The sequence below is a fragment of the Delphinapterus leucas genome, chromosome 12, assembly GCF_059928025.1.
Source record: "Delphinapterus leucas isolate spDelLeu-1000000601 "Yukka" chromosome 12, BTC_Dleu_Yukka2, whole genome shotgun sequence".
Lineage (NCBI taxonomy): Eukaryota > Metazoa > Chordata > Mammalia > Artiodactyla > Monodontidae > Delphinapterus > Delphinapterus leucas.
Window position 1 is genome coordinate 29,613,367 of NC_143140.1, and position 13,743 is coordinate 29,627,109.

At 44.2% G+C, this 13,743-nt stretch overlaps 1 protein-coding gene across 2 annotated transcripts in view; it reads left to right on the forward strand.

Moving 5' to 3' along the window:
* The first annotated feature begins 659 nt into the window (after nucleotides 1–659).
* ANKRD6 (ankyrin repeat domain 6) overlaps nucleotides 660–13,743 on the forward strand; it is a 327,878-nt gene continuing 314,794 nt past the window's right edge. For both annotated transcript variants that reach the window (XR_016395155.1, XM_089921869.1), the window contains exon 1: nucleotides 660–779. Coding sequence is in view for 1 of the 2 variants with exons in the window: in XM_089921869.1 (XP_089777995.1) it covers nucleotides 660–779 (120 nt within the window). In the remaining variant the exon portion in view is untranslated. The remainder of the gene's footprint in view (nucleotides 780–13,743) is intronic.

Consider the following 13,743-nt stretch of genomic DNA (forward strand, 5'->3'; position numbering starts at 1 on the left):
AAAAGGATGAAGGAAGAGAAAGGCCGGAAATGCTGGGAGAAAGCCCCATGGGTGTGGCCCCCTCCTCAGGGTCTCTGTGGGGTGTGGTCCACAGGTGCCTAACCGGCCAGGGGAATAGGCATGTTAGCCGTGGCGGGCCCACAAAATGCGGTCCAGAGGGCCCTGTGTGTTCCCACACAGTGTAGTTTCCTGCCGAGGGTGGACCTGGAAACCAGGCTACATTCAGGGGATGTGTCAGGCCGCTGCTACCTGGGTGGGAGATGCAGAGCAGACCTCACCGTGGTCTGGAGTCTGCGGGGGTGGGGATGGGAGCGGGGTGTTTCCGTATACTCTCCGCCTTCCACGTGCAAGTTCAGGGTTTGCTCTGCAGAGGGTGCTTCCCGCCTGTCCTGTCTCCCCCAGCTCCCCTCCCCTGCACTGAGCAATCAGCAGATGCCCTAAAACCAGGGAGGAGAGGTGTGGCCTGTCCTGGGTGCTGAGTGGTGCTGATGGCAGCTTTGTTCTGTAACCCCTAGGTCCCAAAGATGGCATAGTGATGAAGGCCCCTTCCAATGATCGGAACGTCTTTACCCGAGGGTGCCTGCCTGGGCCCGTGGCATCGCGTTGAGCCAAAGGAACTTGTCTACCACTTCACGGAAAACGTCTTTCTCTCCTAATTCATGAGCCAGCAGGATGCGGTCGCCGCGCTTTCAGAACGCCTGCTCATAGCTGCATACAAAGGCCAGGCGGAGAATGTGGTTCAGCTCATCAACAAGGGTGCCAAGGTAGCGGTTACCAAGGTAACAAGAGAATAAACACTTTAGCCATTCCCTGGGGAAAAGCCTGCCTCTTAAGCATTGTCCATAAAACTGTTGTGTTTCGTTCAGTTTTCAAAGAACTGGTTGGTTTTGTTTTTTGTTTCCAGTGCTGGAGGTTTGGGGAGAAAGAAGAAGGATTAAAAATGCTTTCGTTGCTATCTTTCAAATGGAGTCACTCGTAATTAGCATTTGACCCTCTTTAAAATCGCAGTGTGGATTTTTCTCACCTACTTCTTTAGCCAGATGGACAAGAGATCTCTCTGGAGAAATTGGGGCACAAGAACTTACTGGGTAGAGTGTGTGAGAATCACGTTAGGCTCCCTTGGGAGGCCTGTGGATGACGGGGCAGCCCAGACGCCATGCAGAACCTCACTGCTCCCATCTGGACAGTGATGGGCTTGGACCAGATGCCTCCCAATGACCTCTTTAGGCTGATTTCACGTGGGTCAGTGAGAATGTGTGGCAGGCTTTGGAGGGCATTGCTGACCCCTCACCAACAGATGACACCATGGTAGACGAGAGAATGCACAGGCCCAAGGGCAGTTTTATAGCAAAACTGAGGTAAGGCAGGCTCTGCCCAGTTAGGTGACAAGTGCAAATACATAGACGAAGTAATGCTGACGGCAAACACTTAGTATTGCTCTAAGCACTTTATAGGCCTCTAGAAGAGGTTCTTTTTTCATCCTCACTTTAGAGATGAGGAAACTGAGGCACAGAAAGATTGAAGTAATTTACTCAAGGGGCCCCCAGCTGCTGAGTGGCAAAACTGCAACTTGGACCCAGTTATGACTCCAGAGCCCCCCACTCCAGGCCACCCCAGAGAGAGCCATGGAGAGAGGCGAAGTTTCATTTTCAAATAGTAACGTCTGTTGACCTCTGACCTCCTATGGCAAAGATTGGCCAGCTCACATTTTTGGTTAGTCACGTGCAGTCTGTGTATTTCCTGCTTCTGATGTGTGCTTTTTCCAGCACCACCAAGCAGTTAACTCAATTCTGGCAGTATCTGTCTGGAGAGAGCGTCAGCTCTCACAGGCTGAGGGCTCAGTCCCATAAGACTGCCTCAGACATCAGTCACAAGTCCAGGTTGTCACCTGTGCTTCTGACTGACTGGCTATAAATCAGAGGTTCCCACAACTCACTCCTTGGGTTGAATTAACTGGCTAAAGCAGCTCACAGAACTCAGGAAAACATTTTACTTACCAGATTACCAGTTTATTATTAAAGGATATAACTTAGGAACAGGCAGATGGAAGAGATGCAGAGGGCAGGGTATGGGGAAAGGAGGCCTCTGAGCGCACCACCCTCCCAGCACCTCTGTGTGTTCACCAACCCAGAAGTTCCCTGAACTCTGTCCTCTGGGTTTTTATGGAGGCTTCATTACATAGACATTATTTACTAAATCATTGGCCATTGGTGATTGATTCAACCTCCAGCCTCTCTCCCCTCCCTGGAGGTCAGGGAAGTGTGACTGAAAGTTCCAACCTGTAATCACTGTTGGTTCCCTTGGCAACCAGCCCTCCATCCTTAGGGCTTTCCATAAGCTATCTTATTAATATAACCTCAGGTATGGCTGAAAGGAGTTTATTAGGAATAACACACTCCTTTCACCTTTATGGCTCTGGAGCTATTTCAGGAACTGATAGCAGAAGACCAACTATTACAACAAAAGATGCTCCCGTTGCTCTTATCACTCAGGAAATTCCAAGGAGCTGTGAGGAGCTGTGAGCCAGGAACGGAGATTAAGAGCAAATCTGTATTTCTTTTTTCTTTTAATTAATTTATTTTTTATTTATTTTATTTTTGGCCGCGTTGGGTCTTCATTGCAGCCCGCGGGCTTTCTCTAGTTGCGGCGAGCAGGGGCTACTCTTCATTGTGGTGCGCGGGCTTCTCATTGCGGTGGCTTCTCCTGTTGCAGAGCACGGGCTCTAGGCGCACGGGCTTCAGGAGTTGTGGCACGTGGGCCCTAGAGCACAGGCTCGGTAGTTGTGGTGCACAGGCTTAGTTGCTCCACGGCATGCGGGATCTTCCTGGACCAGGGCTCGAACCTGTGTCTCCTGTATTGGCAGGTGGATTCTTAACCACTGCGCTACCAGGGGAGCCCTGTATTTCTTATTATAAGTCACAGTATCACAATGCTGGTCTCTAGAGAGACTGAAAGTCTTTGGGTACTCAAAGTTCACTCATTAGCCTAACAGCACTCTGACCTAGGTGGTGACTAGGTTGTATGGAATCCAGGGTGAAGGGAACCTTGACTCAGGCCTCAGCATGATCTATCCACAGCTCTTCAGGACCCAGGCAGTCACACATGGGAGAAAGTACAGGAACTCTGTAGTTAGGGCACATGTGCACACATTTTAACTTTGCTGTGTTTGCTAATTGTGCAAGTTGCTTAACTTCTTTGAGCCCCAGTTGCCTTGTCTGTAAAATGGGGATAATAATACCAACCTTTCAGAATTGTTATAATAATAACTTATTAAAGCACTTAGCTCATAGTCTGCAAGTTCTCTTTTTTAAACAGCATCATTTGCTTTTTAAAAAACAGCTTTATTGAGGTATAACTTACATGCCAAAAAGCTTACCCATTTTAAGTGTGAAATTTGATAATTTTTTAAAAAGTATTTATTTATTTGGCTCCGCCAGGTCTTAGCTGCGGCGTGCGGGATCTAGTTCCTCGACCAGGGATCGAACCCAGGCCCCCTTCATTGGGAGCGTGGAGTCTTAACCACTGAAACACCAGGGAAGTCCCTGAAATTTGATAATTTTTAATGTATTTACAGAGTTGTGTAACCAACACCATGTTCTAGTTTTAGTACATTTCTAATTTTAGAATCCCAGTAAGAAACTCCATACTTCTTAGCTCTCATTCCCATTCCCATCCCCAGCTCCTGGCAACCATTGATCTACTTTCTGTTTCTACAAATTTCCCTTTTATGGACATTTTATATAAATAGAATCATACATTATGTGGTCTTTTGTGTCTGGGTATTTTCATTTAGCCTACTGTTTTCAAGGTTCATCTGTGTTGTAGCATGCATTTTTGTTTATTGCAGAATATTATCCCACTATATACATATATCACATTTTGTTTATCCAGTCATCAGTTGATGGACATTTTGGGTTGTTTCTGGTTTAGAACTATTACGAATAATGCTGCTGTGAACATATTTGTTCTCATTTCTCTTGGGTAGACACCTTGGAGTGGAATTGCTGGGTCACATGGTAAATCTATGTTTAACGTTTTAAGGAACTGCCAAGCTATATTCCAGAGTATCTACCATTTTACATTCCCAATAGCAGTGTATCAAGCTTCTAGTCTCTATGTCCTCACCAATGCTTGTTATTATTTTTTTTTACATCACTTGCTTTTTAATAATTAATCGAAGTAAAGCATGCACATAGAAGCTTTAAAAGAATAAGTTCAAATACCGTTAAGAAGGCTTTTAACAAAAACTCCAATCTGCTCCTCTGCAGAAAAAACTTTTAAATTTTTCAGATTTTTTTTTTCCCCTGGCATTTATTTTAATATTTCTAATGAATATGCAAATACTACTAATTTGATTAATCAGTTCAATTTTTAATTTAAAAACAATTTAGGTATATTTTAATTTTTATGTTGCACATACCCATAAGTTAAAGCATCAGATATTTTTACTATGTTTGCCTTCCAGTTTTGATTCTCCGTAGGCAATTACTTTCAACTCTTTTGGTAGATTCTTTTTTTTTTTTTTGCGGTAGGCGGGCCTCTCACTGTTGTGGCCTCTCCCGTTGCGGAGCACAGACTCTGGACGCGCAGGCTCACGGGCCCAGCCGCTCCATGGCATGTGGGATCTTCCCAGACCGGGGCACGAACCCACATCCCCTAGCATTGGCAGGCGGACTCTCAACCACTGCGCCACCAGGGAAGCCCGGTAGATTCTTTTAGTGCTTACATCCATAAAGGTATCGTGATACTGCTAAATCTTGATTTTTTCCATTTTTGGCATTATCTGTTTAACGATATGAAAAGCGATGATTTAAGATTTAGCTTTCTTTCCCTCTCCTGCCCTCTCACACATACTTTCATAACAATGACCTCAGCATTTCATTTTTACATATTTTAACAAATTTATTCCAGTTATAGCTGAGCCCTGTGGTATGTACGATCATAACATTAACTTTTTTGCAATAATTTGTTTACCCTGATGTTTATAATCGTCTTATATTTGTTTCTTTAGTTTTGTCTCTTACTGTCACTCATCGTCCCCATCTGTGTAATCTCTGGATGTGCAGAATGTTCGGTAGTCTCCATTGATTCTCCTTGAAGAGCTGTCCCCTGGAGCCCCTTCCCCTGCTTCAGTCTGCACTGGAGGCTCTCAGCCTCTGGCGGCTGTCTGAGGATCTGCCTTTCCTCTTAACCTAGGGATTCCCCTTACCGCTTTTATATATAGTTGACTTCGTATTTTCTGGGCCCCAGTGTCTTTCTCCTTCTTTGTTTTGTTGTGGTACGCCCTCTAGTGCGGCGCTGTCTGAGAGAACTTTCTGTGATGGTGAAATGTTCAATATCTGTGCCGTCTAAACAGGGTAGCAACACATGGCTGTTGAGGACAGTTGAACAATAAGAGTTCGAACCGCGCGGGTCCACTTACACATGGACTTTTTTCAGTAGTGAATACTATAGTACCATGTGGTCGGTGGTTGCTTGCATCTGCGGATTTGCAACCGCAGATACTGAGGAAACATGGGTGTGGAGGACCTGGGAATCTGAGTATCAGTTATACTCGGATTTTTGACAGCGCGGAGGGTTGGCACCATTAACCCTCATGTGGTTCAAGGGCTGGCTGTACTTGAAATGTGGCTAGGATGACTGAGGAACTGAATTTTAAATTTAATTAATTAAGTTTAAATGCCATGTGTGGCTGGACTACCATATTGTTTGGGTTTTTTTTTAAGGCTCCACAAGTTGAAGTTACATTTAATTTGTTTAGTTATATTAAAACACATATATATTATGTGTTTATATTATTATATAAACACACATATATTATTATATATATGTATATATATTATGTGTATATATTATTACATAAACATAATACCAAGCTTAATTTTAGGTATTTAATATTCACTTGCATCATGTGGACTTTCAAATTTATTACATTTTTTAATTGGTTAATAATTTCGATTTACAAGCAGCTCATGCAGCTCAATATCAAAAAAACAAACAACCGAACCCAAAAATGAGCAGAAGACCTAAATAGACATCTCTCCAAAGAAGATATACAGACTGCCAACAAACACATGAAAGATTGCTCAACATCATTAATCATTAGAGAAATGCAAATCAGAACTACAATGAGGTATCACCTCACACCAGTCAGAATAGCCGTCCTCAAAAAATCTACAAAGAATAAGTGCTGGAGAGGGTGTGGAGAAAAGGGAACCCTCTTGCACTGTTGGTGGGAATGTAAATGGATACAGCCACTATGGAGAACAGTATGGAGGTTCCTTAAAAAACTAAAAACAGAACTACCATACGACCCAGCAATCCCACTACTGGGCATATACCCTGAGAAAACCATAATTCAAAAAGAGTCATGTACCAAAATGTTCATTGCAGCTCTATTTACAATAGCCAGGACATGGAAGCAACCTAAGTGTCCATCGGCAGATGAATGGATAAAGAAGATGTGGCACATATATACAATGGAATATTAGCCATAAAAAGAAACAAAACAGTTATTTGTAGTGAGGTGGTTGGACCTAGAGTCTGTCATACAGAGTGAAGTAAGTCAGAAAGAGAAAAACAAATACCATATGTTAACACATATATATGGAATCTAAAAAAAAAAAAAAAAGTGGTTCTGAAGAACCTAGGGGCAGGACAGGAATAAAGACGCAGACGTAGAGAATGGACTTGAAGACACAAGGAGGGGGAAGGGTAAGATGGGACGAAGTGAGAGAATGGCATGGACATATATACAGTACCAAATGTAAAATAGATAGCTAGCGGGAAGCAGCCGCACAGCACAGGGAGATCAGCTCCGTGCTTTGTGACCACCTAGAGGGGTGGGATAGGGAGGGTGGGAGGGAGGGAGATGCAAGAGGGAGGAGATATGGGGATATATGTATATGTATAGCTGATTCACTTTGTTATAAAGCAGAAACTAACACACCATTGTAAAGCAGTTATACTCCAGTAAAGATGTTTAAAAAAATTTTTCATAGATACCTTGGATTTTTTTTTTTTTTTTTCGGTACGCGGGCCTCTCACCGCTGTGGGCTCTCCCGTTGCAGAGCACAGGCTCCGGAGGCGCAGGCTCAGCGGCCATGGCTCACGGGCCCAGCCGCTCCGCAGCATGTGGGATCTTCCCAGACCAGGGCACGAACCCATGTCCCCTGCATCGGCAGGCGGACTCTCAACCACTGCGCCACCAGGGAAGCCCCCCTTGGATTTTTTATATAGTATACTGTCAAACCAAACATAATAAAATGTCTTCTTTATGAAAAAATCTTATAAAACTTATTTTGTTATCTTCATCAATAATCTACCATATGTCATTTATTGGCTGCCATATTGAATAGCACAGCTCAAATGCCTTCTTGAGAATGAGCGCACAGGAGAGACTAATCAATTTTAGACACAATCTATTGCCCCTTTCTCTCCCACATTTCTCCCTATGTAGTTGTATCACAATTTTGGAGCAGATCCACAATTAGTGTGATTATATAAATGCTCTTCACTGGTGAGCCAATAATTGTACTATCATTACATTTCCATTGTTTGTATAACTTGCTGCTTTTCCTGAACTTGATCATTGCCTTGATTTTTAAATTTGTTTAGTTTTATTCAAACTTATAGTTAGATGTTTCCTCTACCTTTCAACTCTGTAAAACAGTTCTTAGGGGGAGTTCCCTGGTGGCCTAGTGGTTAGGAATCCAGGCTTTCACTGCCATGGTCCAGGTTCAATCCCTGGTCAGGGAACTGAGATCCTGCAAGCCGTGCAGCGCGGCCGGGGAAAAACAAACCAAACCAGTTCTTAGTGTAATTTCCATGGTTAAGCCTATCGCGTATTTACCAGTTTTATTCTTTTCTTGGAGATATCCCTTCTGGAGTCATCCATCTTTCTGTTCCAGTTTGATCTGGGCTACTCTCTAGTTCTGATGCATGGAGTCATCCTGAGAATTCCTTTCACCTCTCCCCTGTGTTAGACCCCCTGTTTGCCAAAATCCGTGTCACCCTCATTTTGGTGGTGCATATCCTCTGGCAGTTTCCTAAGAGAGGGAACATGGGAGACAAATGTTTTGAGAGTCTGCATATCTGAAAACAGAATCTTTATTCTACCCTCTCATTTAATTGACAATTTGGTATGAAACCTAGAGCTTCGAAGGCAATTTTGTTTTGTTGTTTTTGAGTGTTGCTGTTGGGAAGTCAGCTCATAGATTCTAACTTGCAGCTGCCTCCTGAAAGGCCTTTTGTATCCACTGTGTCCCCCGAAGGCCTGCCCACTCAGAACCCAGCTCATGAGCCTCCACCACCAGGAAGTCCACCGAGAATGGTTCTGTGCAGGTGCCCTGCGTGGAACTCACTTCCTCTGCACTGGTGCAGCACTTGCTGTGCGTTGGCTCTGAGTCCCTCATAATTGCGTACCGCTCTGTGGGTGCTCAGAACTCCCCAGCAGACTATCACTCTGACCTGGGCCAGTTTCTCTTTTGTATTTCTCTGTGTTTGATACAGAAGGAAAGCTCTGGATTTGGAATCCAAAGACCTTGGTACAGGTGTCTGCTCTACTGCTTATTAACTGCTTGTTCATGTAGGCCAGAGTTTCTCAGCTTCTGCACTATTGATGTTTTGGGCCAGATAATTCTTTGCTGTGGGAGGTTGTCCTATGCATTGTAGACTGCCTTGCAGCATCTCTGGCCTCTGTTCATTAGATGCATGGTACTCCCTTCTCCCTGGTTGTGACGATCAAAAATGTCTCCAGACCTTGTCAAATATCCCCTGGGAGGGGGGCAAAATTGCCCCTTGCTGAGAAGCACAGATGTAGGCAAATTTCTTCACTTTACAGGTCTCATTTTCCTCCCCAAACTTAGAGGATTTCCATAGGGCCTAAATGTGATAACACATGTGGCTGCAGTTATAAAATCTAAGTGGGCACAAAATATTGGGTCTGTTTTTTTTAACCCCTCCAGTGCCTAGCACAGTACTCACTCATTAGGCGCCATGTGTGTCCAGTGAGGGGAATAATGTTTAGTGTAAGTTGCTTACACTCAGTGCTTACTAGGTGTCAGCTACCTTTGTAAGAGTCTACAATGATTAAGTCCTCTAAACCTCACCACAACTCTGTTCTCATTATACAGATGAGGAAACTGAGGCAAGGAGAGGTGAGGTAACCTTCCCAAAGTTTCAGAAAGTTTCAGGACTGGGATTTGAACCCTGGCAATCTGGCTCCAGAGTTTTTGCTCTTAAACACCATGTTTTCCCTGTGTGTTTGTGACTTTGAGTTGGGAACATCCTGTGGGCTGCTTGTTACTAGAGCATCTTCCTTGGCATCTTACACATAGTAGATATAATCTGCAAATGTTTTACTGACTAGTAACTCATGTGCCCAGGTACTTTAATAAAGCACTTTCCCAATAGTGTATTGTACATGTGTGTAACATTTTATACTTTGCAAGTTATTTTCGTATATGTGCTGCTCATCCCCAGAACTCCATGAGCTTTTTCTTTTGGACTTGTGAGGAAATGGAGGCCCCAAAAGGGAAGTGACATACAAGCTAGGGCATGCCAGAGGTGGCACCAGAACCGGGATCTCCTGGCTCCCATGCTGATGTCATCCCTGTTACACCAGGCGCCTCAGATAAGGGCAGCCTCTTCTGTCCTCATGGGGATTTTACCTAGTAGCTAATAGTGTGTGGGTATGATACCTTATCCACCAAGCACGAGTGGAGTTGCCATGCACAGGACAAGTCATCAGAGGCAGTGGGCTTGGGAACTGGGAATTGGTGTAGAAACTACACTTAAACATTTTAAATTCTTTTTTTAAAAATTTTATTGGAGTAGAGTTGATTTACAATGCTGTGTTAGTTTCTGCTGTAGAGCAAAGTGAATCAGTTATGCATATACATATATCCACTCTTTTTTAGATTCTTTTCCCCTATAGGTCATTACAGAGTATTGAGTAGAGGTCCCTGTGCTGTACAGTAGGCCCTTATCAGTTATCTCTTTTATATATAGTAGTGTGTACATGTCAATCCCAATCTCCCAATTTATCCCTCCCCACACTTACCCTCTGGTAACCATAAGTTTGTTTTCTACATCTGTAATCTATTTCTGTTTTGTAGATGAGTTCATTTGTACTCTTTTTTTAGATTCCACATATAAGTGATATCATATATTTGTTTTTCTCTGTCTGACTTACTCCGCTCAGTATGAGAATCTCTAGGTCCACCTGTGTTGCTGCTAATGGCATTATTTCATTCTTTTATTTTAGCAACTTTTTTTTTAGTAAATTTATTTATTTGTTTGTTTGTGTTTTGGCTGTGTTGGGTCTTCGTTGCTGCACACGGGCTTTCTCTAGTTGTGTCAAGCGGTGGCTTCTCTTATTGCAGAGCACGGGCTCTAGGTGCACGGGCTTCAGTAGTTGCAGCACACGAGCTCAGTAGTTAGTGGCTCGTGGGCTCTAGAGCACAGGCTCGGTAATTGTGGCGCACGGCTTAGTTGCTCCGCGGCATGTGGGATCTTCCCAGACCAGGGCTCGAACCCGTGTCCCCTACACTGGCAGGCGGATTCTTAACCACTGTGCCACCAGGGAAGTCCCACTCCAGTATCTTTTTAAAGAACTTTTAGGAAGCTGGTCCTTGGGATGTTTCACCACAGCTTTCGTTTTCTCTGAAAGTAACCAGACAGAGGTTATTTGATGCAGCTTTAGTTAAGAAAAATGCAGTTTCATTCATAAAATTAATGTTTATCAAATTTCTATTTGATACCTACCACCACCCCTGAGTAATGACATAGGATTTAGATGATTAAGAAGTACAGACCGCAGGGCCTCAAGGCATGGAATGTGAGCCCCCCAGAGTTCACTGCTGAGTGGATGGGCAGAAAACTCAGCAGGTGGCCACGTGGAGGGGGGTAAAACATGGAGGAAGGGAAGGAAGGGAGGAAGGCAAGGGAAAAAAAGAACTAAAGACCGTATGCAAACTTACGCAATGTCATGTGTATCTAATTTATGTAAAATGTTACATTTGCATACATGTTCATGCACAAAGAACTTGGAAAAGAGTTACATTTATATTGACCAGTTATATCCATTGATAAATGAAAACGGCAGATAGGAAAGTAGCAAGTGATGGGTATAGTCTGATGCATTTTGGTTAAAGCGCAAGTCCGCTTCTGTCTGCCAGCCTGCCTCTATTTGTGTGAGCACAGAGAACCGTGGGGAACGCAAGAGACTGCTGACGCCGTTTGCCTGGCAGTGAAGATGCTTAGCTTTGCTTTTATAGATTTTTCCATTGTATTTTTCCGCTTATTAAAACAAGCATGTATTACTTGAGTAATTTGTGAAACATGAAATCAAGTTCAGAAATGTGTGTTGAGTGTCTGTGCCAGCACTGGCCCAGTGCTGTATATTTACCATCTCACTGAAATTCTCGCCGCTCAAAAAGCCTGTGCTCCTGTCTGTGTGATACCAAAGGGGAAAGGGAGGCACTGAGCAGGAAGCAGTTCGAGCAGTTGAGTAACTTCCCAGTTAAGTGGGGGAACCAGCCCTGTCTGGCTGCGAGGCCCACGCTAGGACGGCACCTGCTCAGTCCCTGTTCCTTCCAGCATCCCGCCAGCCACCCTTCCCCAGCTGCTTCTCCACATCAATGCACACAGAGAAAGAGGCCGTCCTGTGGGAGGGGCTTAGGCCAAAGGGCCTTCTCAGCCCCCCACCTCCAACACCACAGACACACCATTCCCAGAGTTTTCAAGCAACTTTAGGAATTCCCGACCAAGGAAGTGTAGTGCAGAGGGTATGACCTGGACCCAGGAGCCAGACTCGCCTGGGTTCAAACGCCAGCGTATTTACTAGCTCTGTGATCTTGGGGAATTTACTTGTTCCCTTTGTCATTCATATCATCACCTCTGAAATGAGGATTAGGTAGTACTGGCTACCTCATGAGGTTGTTTCAGCACCAGCGGAATCAATTATGCAAGGTACTTAGAACAGCACTTGGCACATGGTAAGCGCTGGATGTGGCAGCCGTTACCGGGCAGTCCTGATGATGCAACAACCAGCATATCTTATGGTCTGAGAGTCGTGGTCCGAGTACCAGGCAGGGAGTCCTGAGGGGAGGACACAGGCCAGTCAGTGCCCTCATCTGAAAAATGAGGCTAATCCCCCAGCTTGCGGGGTTGCTGTGAGGATTAAACGAGATGACAACTGTGTAGCGGTGTCCAGCACTGAATGAAGAGAGAATTCTGCTTCCAGCCTGCCTGCCTACCTGCAGCTAGGACTTGCCAAGCCTCCACAATTGGCAAGAGCCAATTCCTTAAAGTAAACCTCCTCTCATCCATGCTGCTGAATTGATGAACGTACTGGGGAATGCTATTCAGCAACAGAAAGGACTGAGCTACCAATAGAGGAAAGAACATGAATGACTCTCAAAGCCTTATGCATTTGAAGCCAGGCACAAAAGGCCACACACAGTGTGATTCCCTTTGTAGGACTTTTTAGAAGCGTCAAAACTATGGGAACAGAAAATAGATAAGTGATTGCCAGGGACCAGGGATGGTAGAAAGGGCTGACGGGGTGGGGGTGGGGGGGAAAGCAGATGGAAATTTGGGGGAGGAAATGAAAATCTCTGTTTTGCTTGCACTGGTGGTTTTCTGTGATTCTATACATTGATCCAAACGCATCAAACTGAATACTTAAAAATGGTGAATTTTACTGAATGTAAATCATACCTTGATTTTTTAAAAAATAGCTGTTCTAAGTATAGTAATTGTTATATAAGGAAATAAACTTAAGGGGGTTTAATAACTTTGTTCTAGTCATTTGTTGGGGAGGGGGAAATTTCCCCTCACCCCCAGCCCAAAGTTCTTTTGGTTGGTCTAATAATTAAGTTGACACAAGACCCATCAACAGGAGAAAACAATTTAATTCATACACACAGAGGTCTCACAGAAATGGGGTCCCCGCCCACCCCATCCCAAAGTGACCAAAGCAGTTCATTTATATATCATTTTTAGACAAAGGAACAATTATTTGTGAAGATTTAACAAAACAAAGGGGCTTGTGCTTGGGAAAGCAGACTCATGAAGAAGTTTGCTTATACAGCTTTCTTAGCCTTGAATTCTCTAGCTTTGGTAGTAAGGATGCTTTCTATCCCCCTGTTTTATAGGGAGGATATCTTCACATGGGAGATTTATTTCCTGCTTTCAGAGGGAAAGAGGTGGGGTGGTCAGAGTGTTTTTTTAAAGTATTTTTTCTCACCGGCTATTTCTCAAGTAACTTTTTTTTTTTTTTTTTGCGGTACGTGGGCCTCTTACTGTTGTGGCCTCTCCCATTGCGGAGCACAGGCTCCAGACGCACAGGCTCAGCGGCCATGGCTCACGGGCCCAGCCGCTCCACGGCATGTGGGATCTTCCCGGACCGGGGCACGAACCCGCGTCCCCTGCATCGGCAGGCGGACTCTCAACCACTGCGCCACCAGGGAAGCCCTCAAGTAACTTTAATTCAAAATAATCAGTGTGCTATTGAGGCCTATTTTGGGTGACTTAACCTGGGCCCCGACACATTTATAGGTTGTTTATGGCTCCTGTGGAGCTTTCATATTAGGTATCCCATTACTAGTGAATGACTATGCTCCAATAAATATAAACTTTAAACTTTTAAAAAGAGAACTGCAAATGGTTTGATTGTAGTAACGTCAGTTTCCCAAGCATGACTTTTGATCGTGTCTGCAGAAATGAAGAGCATGCAGG